Source organism: Salvia splendens, chromosome 17 (genome assembly GCF_004379255.2).
Source record: "Salvia splendens isolate huo1 chromosome 17, SspV2, whole genome shotgun sequence".
NCBI classification, from domain to species: Eukaryota; Viridiplantae; Streptophyta; class Magnoliopsida; order Lamiales; family Lamiaceae; genus Salvia; species Salvia splendens.
The window spans coordinates 27,189,419-27,208,219 of record NC_056048.1 but is presented as its reverse complement, the minus strand read 5'-3'; the positions used below and the strand labels follow the sequence as shown (position 1 = coordinate 27,208,219).

The following is an 18,801-nucleotide window of genomic DNA, read 5'->3' as shown; positions in this document are numbered from 1 at the left end:
TAGAAATTATCTGAAGCCCTTCCCAAGCTAATATTTTTGGGGTTTAATGGGAAGAAGATTTAATGGGAAGGAGGGGCTGAAAAAATAAAATCACCGAGAAAACGTCTTGGAACCATGACAACCACATATAATGGGAAGAAGAAGATAGAAATAAATAAAAGCTGTTAAACTTAAATGAATACAATATGATAATAATATTGAAAAAGTGAATCCCTATTCCCTAGTTAAACGGTGGCACGATCTTGCAAGTGTAACTACATTTTAATGATCTTACTTATAATAATAAAACTTTAAAAATTGTTTCCTAAATTTGCAAGAAACATTTTTCTATTGAACAACGTAATTTACCGAAAACTAAAAAAGTTTTTCCCTTATACAGCCACACTCCATTTAAATTTATTCCAAACGGTAGAACAAAAAATTATTGAATTTTTCTCCCACAAATTTCAAACGAGAATTACAACTTGTCTTCTTTACCACTTTAATGGGTTAGGTCAGGTCAGTTTTTTCCTTTTCTTTTGTCATAGTTCACAAATTCAAATTCATATTTTTAATTAATATAAACATATTTGTGTAGTTTTGATTGCCACATAAGCTTTAATTTGCCACCTATGTTTTGATTTTAGATCAAGGAGAAAAGTTATAAAAATCAAAAGTTCATATATTTATATTCAAATTTTAAAATTTACGAGATAATTATGCATTTTTTTTATGTAATATTAGATACTTATTGCTTTAGCAAAACAAACACAACAATTTTATTTTTCTTTTTGTTAATATAAAATTATATTCATCCATGAATAAATGTCCCATTGTTCACCTGCTCGAATTTTAATGCAAATTTGGTAAAATAAGAAATGAATAGAAATAAAATGTGTTAGTGGAAAATGGATCCTTAATGAGAGAAAAAATTTCCTAAAATGGAAAGTTTCTATTTTTAGGGGACAGACAAAAAAACAAAAGAATTTCTATTTTTAGGGGACGGAGGGAGTATGAAAATTTTTAGTGAAGCCCCTGCCAAAATTTATTTCTGCGTCCGCCACTGTTGAGCATGACGGTATTAATATTCAAGCATGCCTCGAAACTGCTTCTAACTCTCAAAGTATCCGACAAATAAAGCTCGGCTCGATATTAATCGACCTTAGCTTGAGCATGACGGTATTAAAATTAAACTAGCACCTTCAAGTTCACACACACAAAGGTAAGAAGACACTTGTAAGAATCATGTCTCATTCCTAATAGATTTATTTCAATTTTCTGTAAAAAAAAAAGATATTCAAAAAATCCACCATGTAAATCCAAAATTGGCACCTCAGTCAAAAGATATTATTTGAATTTAAAAAATTAGAAAACAATGTAACACAATTCAATATTTACTACCGTCAAATATTCAAATTAGTTGGCATTGGTTCGTGCAGCCAGATGCTGCTTAACCTATTAATTTCTGATCTCAATCCCACACTATGGGACCATGCATTTGTTGTCATTTAATCAAAGATATTTTAATTTATCATATGTTGGTAGCACAATGTTTATAAAATGTCATCAATAATACACGGACTAAAATATGTTGATGAGAGTAAAAAATTCTTACCTAAAAAATGTAAAAACATCTTTATTTCACTTTAAGCAATGGCGAGTCTAGAAAACGAAACTTGTGATGTCAGTAGCTAGGGTGAAGGGTCAATAGATCCAAAGGTCGAATTTAGTGAAGTTTCGAAGCTGGGATCGTCGACCATATGTGGATCGGCCATTGATTTCAGATGTCTTTAAATTGGTTTAAATAATTGAATAAAAGCCTAATTAATAGCCTAGCCAAGTTGGAGTTGGAAATACTACTCTTTTTATGAATAAAATCCCAACCCTACATAAATTTGATAGTGGTCATATCAACAAACCAATTGGGCTTCACTGTTGTGATCTCCCAGCACATAGGCAGCTTTTCATGGGGACATGCCCTAAAACTATTTTTTTTGGCAAACAAGGTATCAATATCTTACTCCCTCCGTCCCACATAATTTGATCCAGTTTTTCATTTTAGGCCGTCCCACATAATTTGACCCATTTCACTTTTATCATTTTTGGTAGTGGACCTCATATTCCACTAACTCATTCATACTTACATTTAATTATAAAACTAATATAAAAGTGAGACCCACATTCCACTAACTTTTTCAACTCACTTTTCATTATATTTCTTAAAACCCGTGCCCGGTCAAAGTGTCCCAAATTATGTGGGACGGAGGGAGTATTTGTTTTGCTATAATTAAATGAAAAAGAAATATTCATTCAGTCTCGTAGAAATAAGTTGAATTATCTTTTTCGTCCATCCTTAGAAATTGTCCACATCATTTATCAAACATTTTCCCCTTTTTACTTTATCATTTATGGGTCCCGTCATCCACTATAATATTTCAACTATTTTTTCTCCTTCTATTTTACTTTACCAATTGCGCATTAAAACTCATGTCATTCTCAATTAGCCTATTTCTATAGAGAAAGAGGAGTATTAAATTAAGAAATTTCAACTATTACAACCATGTAAAAAACGTCTTCGATGATGCTCAAACATCATTGTTTAAATAAATAAGATAAGAAAAGAAATAAAGAAAAAAAATATTTACTTTAATGAAACTATGTCGTTTCGAACATACCAGAAGACGCCAATTTGCACACAGATGAGACGACTTAGAAAAATTGGAATTTTGTGATGTACTAATATTCTACTTTCAAACATTATGGATAAATTGTGATCTAAATTACTATTATCTCATTCTTTTGTGATCATTCACTAGAACTTCTTCTTTGCTAGGAGTTTGATGTGAGACCACTCCTCCTTTTTAACTACTTTGTATAAATTGTACGTGTACCAATACTTTGTTCTTCTCCATTTCTTTGGTTTGAGCATTTTGTGACGCATCAACAAAATTTATCAATGTCCATGACCTGTTATAGCCATGATGTATGCCATTTTATGAAAAAAATACTAATATGTGATAATAGTACTAATAATAATAATATAAAAACAAGAAAGGAGGTTGTTAATGACATATGAGTTGGAAGTAGGTGCAATAGTTTTTTTCTAAAATTTGGCTGGCATTTTGCAACTGCCCTCCTTTTGCTTGTTGGAAGCGTTAGATTCTCTACTTTATAAAGGTGTCTTATCCATGCTTGTATATCACTTGAATATTTATATATACTTATTTTTTGTGTAGCCATGTGGGAGATTGATGCTTTTAGCTAAAAACTGGGGCATGTAAAGATTTCATTCATTATTTTATTGGGTTGTTGGGTGTAAGAATTTCTTTCCAAGTTTGCTTATCCATCAAAGAACAACTAAGCAAATGCAAAAGAAAAGGTTCTTCTTTGGAGTTGTGTGATGTGTATTTCATAAATTCTTGTTTTGTTTGATGACCTTTAGGAAAATAGTAGTAGTTTTGAATGTTTTTGGAATAATGGTTCATATGTGTAACTAGAGCATAATGCTAGGATTGATTTGTTTCACATCATTTTCTTTCTTAAAAAAATCACATGTATGCAAGCAATAAGCATCTGCATACATATGTGTGAATATAAATACTAGTAAAATCTTAAATATAGATGGCCTAAATCAGGATATTGAGGTTTAATCAATAACAGTAAAATTAATAGTAATTAATTAATACAAAAAAAGTTAATTTATACTCCTATTTCTCTATTGTAAACAAATAGAGGAGAAGTTTAGAATCAGAATCAAGATATTGGACCAAATTTCCTTGTAAATAAATTTCACATTCTTAAATAAATGAACTCGCAGCAAGCACAATCTCACAATCAATTACATGAGAAAACACCTGCATCAGTTCTGAGAAACACCATAATTTCTGTATATTTACATGTGAACAACACTCCCTCTGCCCACTCACGACCCCAATCACCACACTTTACATTCACACGTATACGCCACACGCTACACACGCACGCGTATACGCTATACAAAAATGTCGTGTATATACACATACACTCTCCTACTCTACAGCTTTCGCGGTTCTCCTTCGGAGAAACCTGTCGGAGAAGAGGCAGAGAGTTAGTCAACTATACTCAACTCAGAAACAAGGAGTTTGGCAATCCAAGATTGATGTTAGTAGTTTTTACCTGAAGCATCGCAAAACGAATAGACTAATTAGTTTTCTTCACTTTTTTCTTGCTTCTTGCAGTATTTTGTGATATGGAAACCCATTCTTGCAAGCTGAAACCTGCAAACAAGCCACATAAACCTTCATTTTCTTGGATGAAATTATAAACAAAGCTAAAATTCCAAAGCATACAAAGATATTCAATCCATACCCTTTCACTTGATGAAATTTCTATGAAAAGATTAGATGCCACAGGGAAAGTTCAAAGTAGCATTTCTAAGCCTAGTAAGCAACATACCACTCAGAAATATAGTGGAAATAGCTGCAAATAAAGGACAAGATTTCTCCATTTATATTTCCCAACAGACATACATCATCAATGAAAAAATATAACCCTTTTTAGGTTCCGTGTGACAAATAGATAAGTTGTTTAATGGCGCATTCATATTTCATATCTCAACTGCAGTAGGGGTCCTCTATAGAATGCTCATCAAAATGCGTATTTTTTTTACCTTTTCTGTTTCTTGCTTTCCCATTCTCAACTAAAGTGGGGCCCCCCAATAACTACTCTCACATTCTCAAAAGTCAAAATACCCGAATTTTTTTGGCCGGTTTAGATTTTGCACATGAGTTTTAGAACAACAATCTCGATTTTAAATCATAAAGTTTCAATTTTTTTCTTAATTGTCTCATCATCTACTGAAACACAAAATAATTGAACAAAATTGAAATTTTTATAATTCTATTTTTGGCTAAACTTTGTAATTTAATTGGATATTATCCTAAAATAAGCTTTATTTTATTCTAAATTACTACCAGTTTCACCCAATTTTGGATTCTAAACCTTTTATTTGGTTAAATGGACTAAGATTTATATGAATATTAATGCTTACATGGCTGGCTTCCTAATGTGAAGTGAAATTCAATGTTGATTATCAGCAAGTTATATCAACACTAATCAATACTCCATCTAATCTTAGTTATTTGCACTTGATAGTAAAATTAGAATTTCTAGAAAGTTCTGATATTTAGAGGCAAAAAACAAAATAAATAAATGGAAATAGTGAAATGACGAGGAAGTCCCTAGAGAGAGGAGATGTTTAGGTGAGAGAATTGACTTACAGCCTCAATGTCGATCTTGTAAACGAGAAGCTTTCTTCTCTCTCTACAGCTAGTCCTGTAGGCCACCACGACGTGCCCAATCGCCAGCACCCACGACGACACGAACAGCGCCATCTCCATCGCTCCCGCGCCCCTCCCGCCGATCACGAACACGTACGACGCCTTCAGCGACACGTACACCAGCGACGCCGCCGAGCACACCGTCGCGATCGCCAGGTACGGCCCCCTCGACAGCCCCGGCCCGTCGCAGAAGCTGTAAACACCTGAAATTTCCCCCAATTTCAACGCATCACCTCTCAATTCGACGAATCAAAAACTAGATCGGAGCATCGGAGCCCTAATTGATCGACTGGTTGATTGATTTTAGCTCGTGGTGAGGAAAAACTTACATAGGATGATGGCGGAGCGGACAATTGAGACGAGGGGGATGTCGATTAGAGAGTAGCGGAAGTCGTAGTTGGAGAGGTGCGAGGAGAGCGTCTGGAGGTTGATTGGGATGGCGGCGGAGAGGAAGGCGGAGGGGAGGAGCGCGTCGGCGACGATTAGGAGGATCGGAGCGGAGAAGATTAGAAGAGATAGCAGCATCGTGATGAGGAAAAAAAGTGTTCTGATCCATCTCGGAATCGCGAGCGCCGCCGCTGCCTTGCTGAGCTTTTTCTCGTCTTTGGAGAATCGCATAGCTGCCGCTGGAGCTCCCACTGCGTGTGTGTGCGCTCTGATTCGGAGAGAGAGGGAGAAAAAGGGGGGAAGAGAGAGAAAGTGAGGGGAAAGAGGGGAGAATGGAGATGGCGGAATTGAGAGAAATTTGACTGAAAAATATATGCGCGAACGGTTGTGGTCAAATAGGGAAGGCTTCTTCTCTCTCTATTTATATATACAGTATTTGTTTCTATCTCTATATCTCTATTTCTATCTCTTTGTAGAAAAGTTTTTTTTTAACTGCAATACCCAAAAGCTTCGAGAATATTATTGGAAATAATTTAGATATTCCTACTGTTAATTACGAATATTAGTCAAAGTAAGAATTATGCAGCCAGTGGGTTTTTTCCTAATTATATTCGGGTATTTGTTTACTATCATTGATTTTTATTCCTTTTGAAAGTTGGGTCTAATTTAGTCACATTATTCTTTTCATATATTAGTGCTGTACTGTTTCAAAAAAATCTCATTTTCGTCAAAATCTCCCTTTTCAAAAAAAATATTAGTCTAAAGAGACTCGATTCGTAACAATGGACGGAACAAAATGAAAAAAATATGGCAATTTTTTGTACATGAGAAAACAGTGTAGATTTCACTATTCACTAGCATTACTTAACTTCAACGATTTTAGGTTAAAAGTGACGTCGTTCTAAAAGTTTTTTAAATTAAGGAGTGATAGGGAGTAATGTCTATTTTATATTTAAACTAAAGACAAGGATTTGTTGGATTCCTTATTTCGGTTTATAACACTATTATAAATGTTAATCACACATGATACCTATATGTAGTTGGTATATATATCCAAAGATGGTAGTATATGAATTCAACTACGGCTCTAAACCATTTTTTTAAGTTGATAAAATATTTTTTGGGTTAGTTATTGAATTTAATTTGTTATAAATATATCAATTGTACCATAATTTTTTCAACTTTTTTTTTATTTATATCGCAACCCTTTAATGAAAGCATAACGTGTTAGAATAGACCTATTATTTTTCTTTCAAATAAGTTGAAGAAAATGTTAATATTTTCTTTTATTATATTTTAAAATAAATATCTGAGGATAAAATTTATGGATTAATTACAAAATTTGGAATTTACTAAAAATCAAGGCCGATTATAAGACTTGCTATTCATGCCACCAATGGAAGTGTAGACGGAATTTATTCTTATAGGAGTATTAATTTATATTAGTGGGCATATATAGTTGTAATTGTAGCTTTACATCAAATGGCGTATATAGAGTCCCATTATTCACAAATCCACACTTAAAGACCGAACCACCGAACCATACCAAATTAGGGTTTTTTGATCTAGTTTTTTATGGATGAGAGGCACAAATTTATAATTTATTTTCACCTTTATCACGAGCCTAGTTTAATTCATCCGAAGGTAAATAAGTCATACAAACATGTTACAAAGATTTAAATTCATTCCAGTAGGTTTTTACTTCATTCCAGTAGGTTATTACTTCATTCCAGTAGGATTATTACTTCATTCCAGTACGTAAATGCGGTTTCGCCGTCGCGTGTCGTTCTTTCTCTCTACAATATCTATCACCACCGCCACAACGCTGATATGATATAATAAACACATGGAATGATGCAATAAATTATTGGAATGAAGTATGTGAAGTCCTACTGGAATGAAGTAAAAACCTTATCCAATGAAGTAATAACGTTTCTGAATGAAGTAATAAACGCACTTGAATAAATTGCATTTTTTAATGTAAATAAAGTAAAAACTAAGGTCAATGAATTCAAATGAAACATATGTTGAATCATTTCAAAATCTACTGGAAGAAAGTAAAAACATGTTGTAGTTTCAAGGTATTACGTACGGAATGAAGTAATAAATCTATACAATGAAGTAAGATGGGCTTGTAATGAAGACCGAAAAATTTACACAGCAGCACATCTCATAAAAAAAACTAGATCTAATGGCCCAGATTTGGTCTCTAGTTCGATCTTTAAAATTGGTTCGACATTGATCACAACCCATATAACTTATTCATATTTCCGTAGTACTTTTTTTAATAGTTTATTCTTGATGTGTTTATTTATAGAATTTGTGTTGTGAACTAAGGAATCCAAATCAGCAAAATATCATATAGATTGCTAGCTCAATTTTGTTGTAATTTATTTTTGTTGAGAACTTGATTTTGTTTTATTACATTAATATTGGACGAATTTGACACACACCATTTAAACTTAAAATAAGTTAATCAAATCTTGTTCATAATTTAACAGTTTACACAATGTATAATAAATTGAACAAGATATCATCAATTTTATCACCCTAATATCTTGTGCACATTTGTTGTGTAAACAACATAAGATATTTTTATTTGCAGATTATCATTCTATTAAAATATTGTTGTATTTATGGTCCACGAGAAATAATCTCATTCTAAAAATGAAAAGTTTCTCTCATACTTCCACATTTTCTCCTTCTCTTTACTTTTACCAATATCTCATTAAAATTTGCGTCGTTCATTCGTAGACATATTTTCCTTGGACGGAGTAAGTACATACGTATGTTCGTTTCTTGACTTATTTTCATATTGATTCATGTGTTTAGTATCCTTGTTTATGAAAATATTCACACCTATACATTCTTTCCTCGATATAAATTAGTTCTTAATTATTTAAATCAATATATTAATATATGAGTGGTCTCATAAACACTAGTACTAGTATTTTTAATAGCTAGTTATTTTATAAATGATGAATTAGGCGTCTCCCCATATGAACCTTGTTTGCCATTGGATTCTCATCAACAATTAATGGTCAAACCTAACTAATTTTCTTGTGATATTCTCAATGTTTGGCTTATAGCCAGATCATACATGTGTGTGGTGTATGGTTGCACTTGTTAGATTCCAACATATAATTTTTGTACTTATTTATAAATAATGTTTCTTGTATGGGTATCTAATTTTTAGAAAATTGTCACTACTGCAATTTAGGGTTTTAGATTATTTTTGTTTGTCTTCTGAATTTTCTTCTCACTAGTTATTGTTTTTATGCTTTTTTTTATAATCATTAGAGACCCACTTTTATATTTAAGATGTAATGGCCAATACAAGTTGGTCCGCATTTTATGTATGGATAAACGACAATCAGTAACTGGTTTAAATTTATTATTGGATTTTTTCATTTTATTTAAAGTTGCGGTAAAATCATAACTCTTTTTTTTTATAGATGGCCGGATGAGTACTGGCGAATAATTATAATAATATTTAATTGTTAATATTCATATGACCTCAAAATATTGTAACATCTTGAAGTATTTGGTGAATAATTTTGTTGTAATTAAGAATCCCTATAATTGAAGATAACGAAATATTGGTTCATGTATTTGACTATACCACTAATATATTAGTGGAAGGTTATAATCAGTTAAGCGGGTATGGTGGAACCGACCCGGATCAACCATGTGTGGGCACATGCCTCATTTCTTAAGCCCATATTTAAGTTTTAACCAAACAATTAATTAATGTGCAATTAATTATTTCAAATGTTCGTGATAATTTTGTATTTTATTATCCACCGTAACAATTTTTTTTTATTAAAAGAAAAATGTTCCGCGAGCAAAGGATTCAGACAAGCGATCGAAAACCAAACCTCGTAAACCCAAAAAATAAAAATAAAATTTCTACAAAAAGTGTGCTTAAATTGATAAAAAAAATAGCTTGAGCACATTGACTATTTCCTTATTGTAATAAAAATTAAATTTTACACAACTATATATATAATTTTTATAGTGAAAAATAAGGAATATTAATTTCATTTATTTAAATGTGGACAGAGAAATTATAATATAGCGTGATTGATTTTGGTCTTCGGAATATGTTGCACCCTAAATAAACTTCAATCAGAATAACTATGTTTATTGGGCGTTAGTTTTTGCCTTGCTTAGGTGGAAGTTTCTAGTAATTTTTTTTAATCAAAAACGCCCATTGTGGGCGGGGTTTAGGCAGACCCCCTACTCGTGAATAAGCTTAAAATATAATGTTCCCAAAATATGATCTTAGCCCAAAAGTGATTAGGATTCAAAAACAAGAACATGAACATGCAAAACCAGATGTCCCATAAGCCGGGATCCTCTAAGTTATCAAGAGGAAAAAGAAGGACTAAATAAATAAAAAGGAAGAGCCGAAATTGCAATTGACCAAGAAATAGTTGCGGCGCAAGATTCCTATTTCCATATTTTTTTCTTCTTTCATACTAGTACTATACGTGTGTGAATACTTATTTATGATAACTTATTTAATTTCACAATCATAATCTTTATAGCTTCTAGAAGTTGAAAACTCTTATCTTTTGTCAATTCGCCATATAGTTTCCTATTTCAATTGATAAAAAAAAAAGAAATTAAGAGTTACTATCAGTAATAATTTATTGGTCATGGGTGATAATATTAGACAATAAATAATATTATATGTATATAAATATTATGTATTCTTTATTGTATGATTTAGTATTGTTTTTTACATATTTAGTTTAATTATACTGCAATAATTTAAAAATTATTATTGAAATTGTTATTACAAGTTTCTTAAAGTTTGATTTGTTATTTTATCTAGGTATTTGAGATTACAGAAATAGAAGGGCAGACTTTGGTTTTTAATTAATGTTGACTTAATGATGCCAATAATACTTTTCGAGAGTAGAAAAGTAATACTCCATAAAATAAAATAAATAATGCTAGCATAGACCAAATGAGAATGGTATTAGCTAATATATAAATGCTAATTTACATAAAAGTACATAATATAACATCATTTCTCTATATTTACATATTCATATATTCAAATCAGCCAAGGCATATATGCAGCTTGACATTGTTTCATGGTTAATGCCTTTTTCCATCCCCCAAAAAAAAAGAATTTCTTTTAGCATATAGATAATGCATAAAAACGAGATTAATTTATTTTCTTATGAAAATTTCTTTAAGCATAGAGATCATGTATAAAAAGGATTTTTATTTATTTTCTTCATGAGAAAATATACATAGAGGGGTGGGGTTGGGGGGGGAGGGTGGAGGTAGCCATGAATCATGATTTCTCATGACCCTTCTTGACTTGATTGGAACACATTAATTATAAATCATGTTTTTATAATTATTTAATTAATAGTACTACTTATCAAGAATCATATACAGTATGTGTTAAAAAAAGAAACATGCAATATAAAATAAGTACAAAGTCTCAAGTTTCAAGAGTAACATAGTACTATTAAATAACCAATATAATCAATTTTATATCAAGTGATGTTACCAAAAAGCCTAAATATATCACGTGAAAAATAAGAACAGTTTATGTAGTTACAGTATATTTGGCGGCAAAATTGAAGTCAAAATTGTAGTCATATCAAATCTGTGTATGTGCATATTTGAAGTGGTCAAACTTCTCAAGGTGATGGTAGCCGCCATTGAACTACTGCTTTGTTTCTTATTATAGTTTTCTATGATTATAAATAATACCGTGAGATATTTCTCCAAAATAATTGAATCATGGAGCACTTCTATTTTTTTTTTCAGATCTTCATAAGTCAACTGAGCTATTTCATTCTTCGGTAAAAAAAATTATTTTTCTTTCGCACACTTTATTTGGTCTCCACTTTGAGGAGAGCAGTAGACTCCCGACGAGTCACCGGGTTTGCATGCCGTCGAACTCGGCGACCCGCCGGCTTGTTGAGGGGTGTGCAGTTTCGGCGGCTCGCTGGGTTGAGTCCATTTTTATTTTTGAAAACTATTTTACCACACATTACACTAATGTTGGTGTGGATTTTGTTATCCAATCTTTCAAATTTAATAATTCCGCATTAAATCGTGTATCATTCTCAAAATTTGTGTTTATTTAGGATACGGGCAAAGTATTACTTTTAAAAGCATACCTAAGTACTACATTAGTCTATTTAAAATATAGATTTTAGCGATGATATAAATTTTAACGCGTAATTGGTGAAATATGAGAAAGATAAAAAATAAAAATTGTTTGCATATTGTCAATGGATAGTAAAGTCTAACTCACAAGAAATAAAAACCAACCAAAAATAGAAGCGGACTAATATAAAAGGAAAGATACTTTTGAAATAAAGCTAATTAATTATTCTGAGCGGAGTTTATTGAATTTATGGAGATTTTTTTTGTCATTTGTTAATTAAATTCAACCAAAAATGTCAACCAGTTCAGTTTTGATGTTTACGTTGGAAAATCAAGTTGAGGTTTATTATATAGCCTGGGTCATACAAAAACTTTTTTTTTTATTTTTCTTTTATCTAAATGAGAAAATGTTATGCAGCATGAAAATGACTTTTTTACCAATCTAATTCACTTTTAATTTCATTATAAAATAAATAATTCCCCTTTTATTCAGCACATAATTTGAGTTTAAGAAACTTGTCTCTAATCAATTTTCCATTTCATCAATCTACTACATCGTTCAATATAGTTGCTTTCGAAGTTAAATCTAAAATTGTAGTTTTTTTATTTTATTTTTTATGAGACATCTAAACTTGAAGTAATTTAGTTATTTACGGATTATTAAATTTAATACTACTATAAATTTAATATTTGCATGTAAATCTTCAATCCCAGAATACTACTACTAATATATTGTATGGATCATTAAAAATTGTGAACAAAAACTAACATGACGTGTGTAAGTGATCAGTCAATTACCATTTTACATTTGGAAGCGATGAGTATTGGATTGTGATTTGTGACCATGATATTTAGACATGAATCTTTGTCGGAAAGCAATTAGATTTACTCTAATTAACCAGACAATTATCAAAATCTCATAGGCCCTCTCTAATATCTCTCTATCAAGGTGACTAGGAAAAATCTAATGGATGGCCCTTTGGGTGGTAGCAATTACAACTGAAGGTTTCTATCCCATCCATCTCCCACGTGCCATCACTACTTATTTATTTTTTATTTCATTTTTTATGTGTAGATGTTAACTTTCTTTAAATATCTTCAATTTTTATTTTGTAAATAGTACGCGCCGCGTAGTGGATGCTCTAATGTTTCATGGTTGTTTGGCATGATTTTGCTTTGGAACATATTTCTAATTTTCAAAATAATATGTTATGTTGTTTATCTAAGAAAAAAATGTATAAGAATCTTCAAAATAAAAATTTATGATTTTTTTAGAATTCTTGTTCCCTGGGTTTTTTTATCTAAGAATTTTTACTTATTTACTTAATTTGCTATTATTTTTTATTATTTATTAAATATAAACTATAATGAGCAAAGCAATAAGTATTTTAATAAAAGTATTATAATAATTATTATTATCAATTAATAATTTTATTAAGGAGATATTACTCTACTTATTAGAAAAAGATATGTTATAATTTAATTATTATAGTACCTACTTTGTTAATTGAATTTACCTAATAAAGTTTAAAATAAAAAATCCTAACAAAATCATATTTCCATTAAATCATCTTCTCTAACAATATTATTTTTCTCATAGAGCAAACAAGCTATTTAAGTAGTTAATAGTTGGAAGATTGCGAGATTCTGGATTAATTTTATTTTACATATGAGATATGACTATTGAATGAAATAAATTATAGGTACTAGGACACTTTGATCTAGGTTTTTGTCTTAAATTTATCGCAATTTTATATTCCAACCACACTAAAACTGATTTCCAAGTTCATCTAGATGATGTTAATTTTGTATAGTGAGCTTGTTTGTACACTTTGATGATATCTTATTTGTTGATATGATTTTGAAAATGATAAAGTCATAAAACTAGTAACTGTCAAATATTCAGAAGAAGAAAAAGTATAAATCACATCCTCCTATTCAAATGAGACACATAGTACTCCATTTAATCACTCAAATCCTACATAATCTAGGTCGGACAAATGGGGTGATTTCTTATACACCACTTGTATCAATATTTATCCACCAAATTAAATAAGCTTTATTGAGTGATAGGTTCCATCATTAACATAATCAATATCGAATATAGATATGGTAACTAAAAAAACTACTAATTGAGTTTAAATCATTTCATATTTTATGGGTTCATTTTTCTTTCATACTATTTCAAACTTCTCATATTGCAAAAGGACAAATACCATATAATTCACGCGTTCATAAAATCAAAACTAAAATTAGGTTAATAGTTGAAATAAATTCATATAATTGTCAATGGTTGCCTAAGCAAGACTCGTTGCTTGTCTAAGCGTTATCACATTGGTATAATAAGATTATATTCTAACACTACACGATAGGAGAACCCAACATGAACTCAGACACAACAAAACTCATAGACACACAACAATCATAATGTTAAGGATGAAGTTACTTAACTCGTAGATTTTGCGTCGAACGTCGCGGGAGCTTTTGCCCGTCGATCAATCCGGCGTCAAAATTATGATTTTGTGCGTTTTGCACGTTTGAAAGGAAAGAGAGTAAGAGAAAATAAAATAGAAGGATAATTGATATTTCTTGAATGAATAATATGAATAACAATGTCCACTATTTATAATAGTGAATACTAACTTAATGAGCAAGATAAAAGATATGAAAAAGATATGCAAATCCATAATTAACTAACTAACTAAATAATAATAATAATAATCATCGTATCAACTCCCCCATGGTTGAAATCCACCTTGTCCTCAAGGTGGGAACCATGAAGCAACGATGAGCGTAGAGGAATCCTCCTGGGTCAAACATACACCGAATAGTTGAGCGTCTCTCTGGATCATCTCCATCAAAAATCACAAAGGGATTACCCTTATGGACACGATAATTCAGTTCTAAAATCTTCTGAATGCGTCCATGAATTCTCAAGCATAGAGTGTCATTTGCGGAGGAATCAACCGGGCATCGGCATCGAGTGATGTTAATCGATGATTCATATTTGCAACATTCTTAACATGTGATGAATCACTCAATAATTCCATTGACGTGTTGTACCTCATGGAAATACCCAAATCAACCTTAGCCGAAAGAACCTTGATTGGAAAATCATTCAGTTGCAGCGAGCACTCAAACTGCCCTTGAACTTGTTCCTCCTCGCGCTTGTGATCCTGACTGGGTTTCGTCTCATTCTCAGCCTTTTCAACTCCACAAAAACCAGCATAAGAATCAAGAATCCTCTCGGTGGAATAATCAAATCCATCCTCAATGGAGCCATCCTCCTCGTCTATCACCTCAATCGGAGGCAATTCTTCTGTCCGAACCTCTTCCATGATCAGCATCTCTACGTCACTGGAATCAGAGATAGGTTCACCGAAAATCTGAAATTGGGCATGCTCCGGCGGACACGGCAAATGTTGGATTTCAACAAACCCATTGGCAGGGGTTGAGATCGGGACAACAACAGTGGGCAGCGGCGTGGCTGTCGGTGGACACCAGCAGGACGGTGAGTGTTGCGGGGGTGGTTGTGGCCAGTCGAGTGGGGGCTTCCTGGTGCAGCGCTGCTGTCCAACGGGCTGGTAGTTTTGGTGGGGTAGGTTTGCGGCGGCGCCTGCTGTCAGCGGTAGTTGTTGATAGTCGATGGGCTGGTGGTCGTGGTGCAATTGGTCTCTGTCCGGCTTGTATGGAGGCAGCGGTGGATTCTGAGGTCCGTCATAAGGACTTCGCAGCAACGCGTGCGAATTCATGTAGGTGTAGGGCGGCTGCGGGGCTGCGGGAGGGTTGAACTGGTGGCGGTAAAGCTCAGGATCATACGCCGATACAAGACCATAGGTCGGGACTTGCTGGTTGGGACGGGGCTGGACGTAGTTCCACGGTTGTCCGTTAGGTGGGTTTGGTGGGGGTCGCAGCAGTGGGCGGCTGATTGGAGGCGGCGGCTGGTAGCAGGTGATCTGGAATTGCTGCTGTGCGATGGTGTACAACGGGGGGCCACCCGGTGGGTCCGGTTCGGGTTGCAACGGAGGGAGCGTTGCTGCTACCTTGCGCTTATGCTCAACTAATCGGGTCTCGAGTCGGGTGAGACGAGCGTGGATATACTCCCACGTTGCTGCTGTTGAATTCAGTTGCAAGCCTTCGGATGCTTGCGATATCTCTGGCCATGAATGAAGATTGACTTCGGCCATGAGTTCGAGAATGAAAGCACCACTTGTTAAGGATGAAGTTCCTTAATTCGTAGATTTTGCGTCGAACGTCGCGGGAGCTTTTGCCCGTCGATCAATCCGGCGTCAAAATTATGATTTTGTGCGTTTTGCACGTTTGAAAGGAAAGAGAGTAAGAGAAAATAAAATAGAAGGATAATTGATATTTCTTGAATGAATAATATGAATAACAATGTCCACTATTTATAATAGTGAATACTAACTTAATGAGCAAGATAAAAGATATGAAAAAGATATGCAAATCCATAATTAACTAACTAACTAAATAATAATAATAATAATCATCGTATCACATAATTAGTAACACAACATTTAAATGACTTTGCTAGTAACACAACATGACACAATAGTTTTGCAGAGTTTTGATTTCTTCAATCACGACATAGAATCTTGCAAATCGAGCAAATCACAAGTAGTAAACTAAGAATTAGAATACTCAATAAAAAATATTATTAATAGTACGGGTTATACAAATTCAACACGGAACAAGACAAACTCGAGATGATAATTTCGTGTCAAGACGCCAAAATCATAACATTTAACACTAATTCCTTAAATTCGTGCACGTTTATATCATGTTTTTGTCTCGTGTAAAATGACCCTATCTAAATCGAAACCCGGAATTAGAAATAATTAATTTTGGAAACAAGATTGCATCGACATTGATAATACCCATAAAAATGAAATTGAAGTTTTTTTTCGACGAAAAGATGATTCGTGATACTTTTTTCTTGTCGAAGAAGTGTCCATTAATTCTTTTTAAAAAAACACGTACACGGTTTAGACACGATGAATTAACTAACACGAAAACATGTGGGGCCAGTTTTGCACACTTCTTGAATTTCTAGAACATTTATACGTCACCTTTAATTTCATAAACATTTTGTCTCTATCTATCAATCACATATATTCTTGTCTATTTCGCACGATTTTACACTTCTATATATGATTACGATAGCATAGCAGAGCTATGATTTTTTTCGTTCTAATAAAAAAGTGTTACTAAAATTTAAGGATAACGATCAAATTTATCTTAATTTTTTATAGTTTTATTAAATCATTTCAATCTTTAAAGTTTATTAATTCTAACCTAACTTTTAATTCCACTGTCTCATAGAAAGAGGCTACTTGGAATGACACGAGTTTAAAAAAATAGTTGAAATCATATATCTAATAAAGTAAATGTAACATCCGAAAAAAAAATATGCTTATGTTTTTTTTGAATTTTTATTCTTTTAATTAATGGTTAATCTTTTTGTGTTTTCTTGTTTAAAACATGGTGTGGAAAATCTTAATTGATTTATTTTATTGTTGTGGATGGGATATAATTTACCTAGGCATTTTATAATTGGGATAATTAATAAATCATGAATTAAAATCCTAATTAACTAAATTCTTTTTTTTTCCTCTCCCTCTTCCTCTGTTTTTTCGAAACCCCCCCCCTCTCCCACTAATTTCTCAACCTCCTCCCACTCCTCACAACCGTGGCTATCTACTCTCTCTCAATCTCTCCCTCCCTCATCACTCAATCTCTCATCTCTCTCGAAGGGTTCTCTCATCGGTAAGCTTCTCTCCTTTCTCCCTCTCGGTTCTCATCTTTTTCTTTCACTCCCTCTCATCGAATGGTGGATTATTCAAGGTGTTACGCACTCTCGTTGTGAATCGGAGTCGGAAGAAGAAGTAAAGCGTGTGAATTACGTTGAACTATCCGGGAAAGGTAACCCGATACCCTAACTCATGATAATTTCGAAAAACATGCATGTAGGACGTTTTTGGATGGTTTAGATGTCGAATAGGATTTGTGGCTATGTGTTTGTGTTGAACATGTTTTCGGTGATAACTGACAGTGGGTTCCGACCCCTTTTTGACTGAGCAAAAGATCTCCTTTTGATACGAAATTTTAACTGTATAAACTTGGATGTGTCTTGGGTATGGTGTGTAAATTTCAGCTTCTTTGGAGGTCGTATGATTTTATTATGATTTTCGCAAGTAAACTGCGCAGTTCTGCGAGTTGTGTGTTCTGGGTGATGTATGTGTGTGCAATGAGGGTGTGTCTGAGTGCTTCGTTTTTGTGAAGTCTGTGGGTGTGTTTGGCCAAGAGATGGCTCGGAGGAATCAGCGTTTGGTTCGAGGGTTTCGTGTGTGTTGGCCGAGAGTTTTAGGGTTCGGCCTAGGGCAGTGTGGTGGAGAGTGTTGAAGGGTTGATCCCAGGTGTTTGGGTGTGTTTTGGGATGTAGAATGTGTGGTGTGGTTGTCGTATAGGGTTTGAGAATCGTTGGTTGGGGAAAAACGGGTGTACACATGATCGAGCCAGTGCCGAGCCAGACGCCGAGACAGACGCCGAGCCAGGTGCCGAGCCATGTGCCGAGACAGGTGCCGAGCCGTGCCGAGCCAGGGCCGAGCCATGTGCCGAGACAGGTGCCGAGCCAGGCGGCCGAGACGGTCGGCCGAGGTGCCGAGCCAGGCGGCCGAGGTGCCGAGCCAGGCGGCCGAGACGGTCGGCCGAGGTGCCGAACCAGGCGGCCGAGACGGTCGGCCGAGGTGCCGAGCCAGGCGGCCGAGACGGTCGGCCGAGACACCGAGCCAGGCGGCCGAGACACCGAGCCAGGCGGCCGAGACACCGAGCCAGGCGGCCGAGACACCGAGCCAGGCGGCCGAGACAGCCGGCCGAGGTGCCGAGCCAGGCGGCCGAGACACCGAGCCAGGCCGAGACGCCGATCCTTTTTCCGAGCTTTTTCCGAACCTTTTCCGAG

At 34.1% G+C, this 18,801-nt stretch overlaps 1 protein-coding gene across 4 annotated transcripts; it reads right to left on the bottom strand.

The window, feature by feature from the left end:
• Positions 1-3,750: 3,750 nt before the first annotated feature.
• On the bottom strand, positions 3,751-6,205 carry LOC121774973. 4 transcript variants are annotated; one of them, XR_006045078.1, is made up of 5 exons: positions 5,627-6,205; positions 5,238-5,500; positions 4,327-4,437; positions 4,135-4,235; positions 3,751-4,044 (listed from the first exon to the last, which is right to left on the bottom strand). XR_006045078.1 is itself a non-coding variant. In XM_042171902.1 (4 exons), the coding sequence occupies exons 1-3, from the start codon at positions 5,913-5,915 to the stop codon at positions 4,173-4,175; spliced, it is 615 nt and encodes a 204-aa protein (XP_042027836.1). In that variant the 5' UTR covers positions 5,916-6,202; the 3' UTR covers positions 3,751-4,044; positions 4,135-4,172. The 4 variants fall into 4 exon arrangements, 1 of the variants encoding a protein (XP_042027836.1); XR_006045077.1 differs by having other exon boundaries at positions 4,135-4,437; XR_006045076.1 differs by having other exon boundaries at positions 4,327-5,500; positions 5,627-6,204.
• Positions 6,206-18,801: the final 12,596 nt, after the last annotated feature.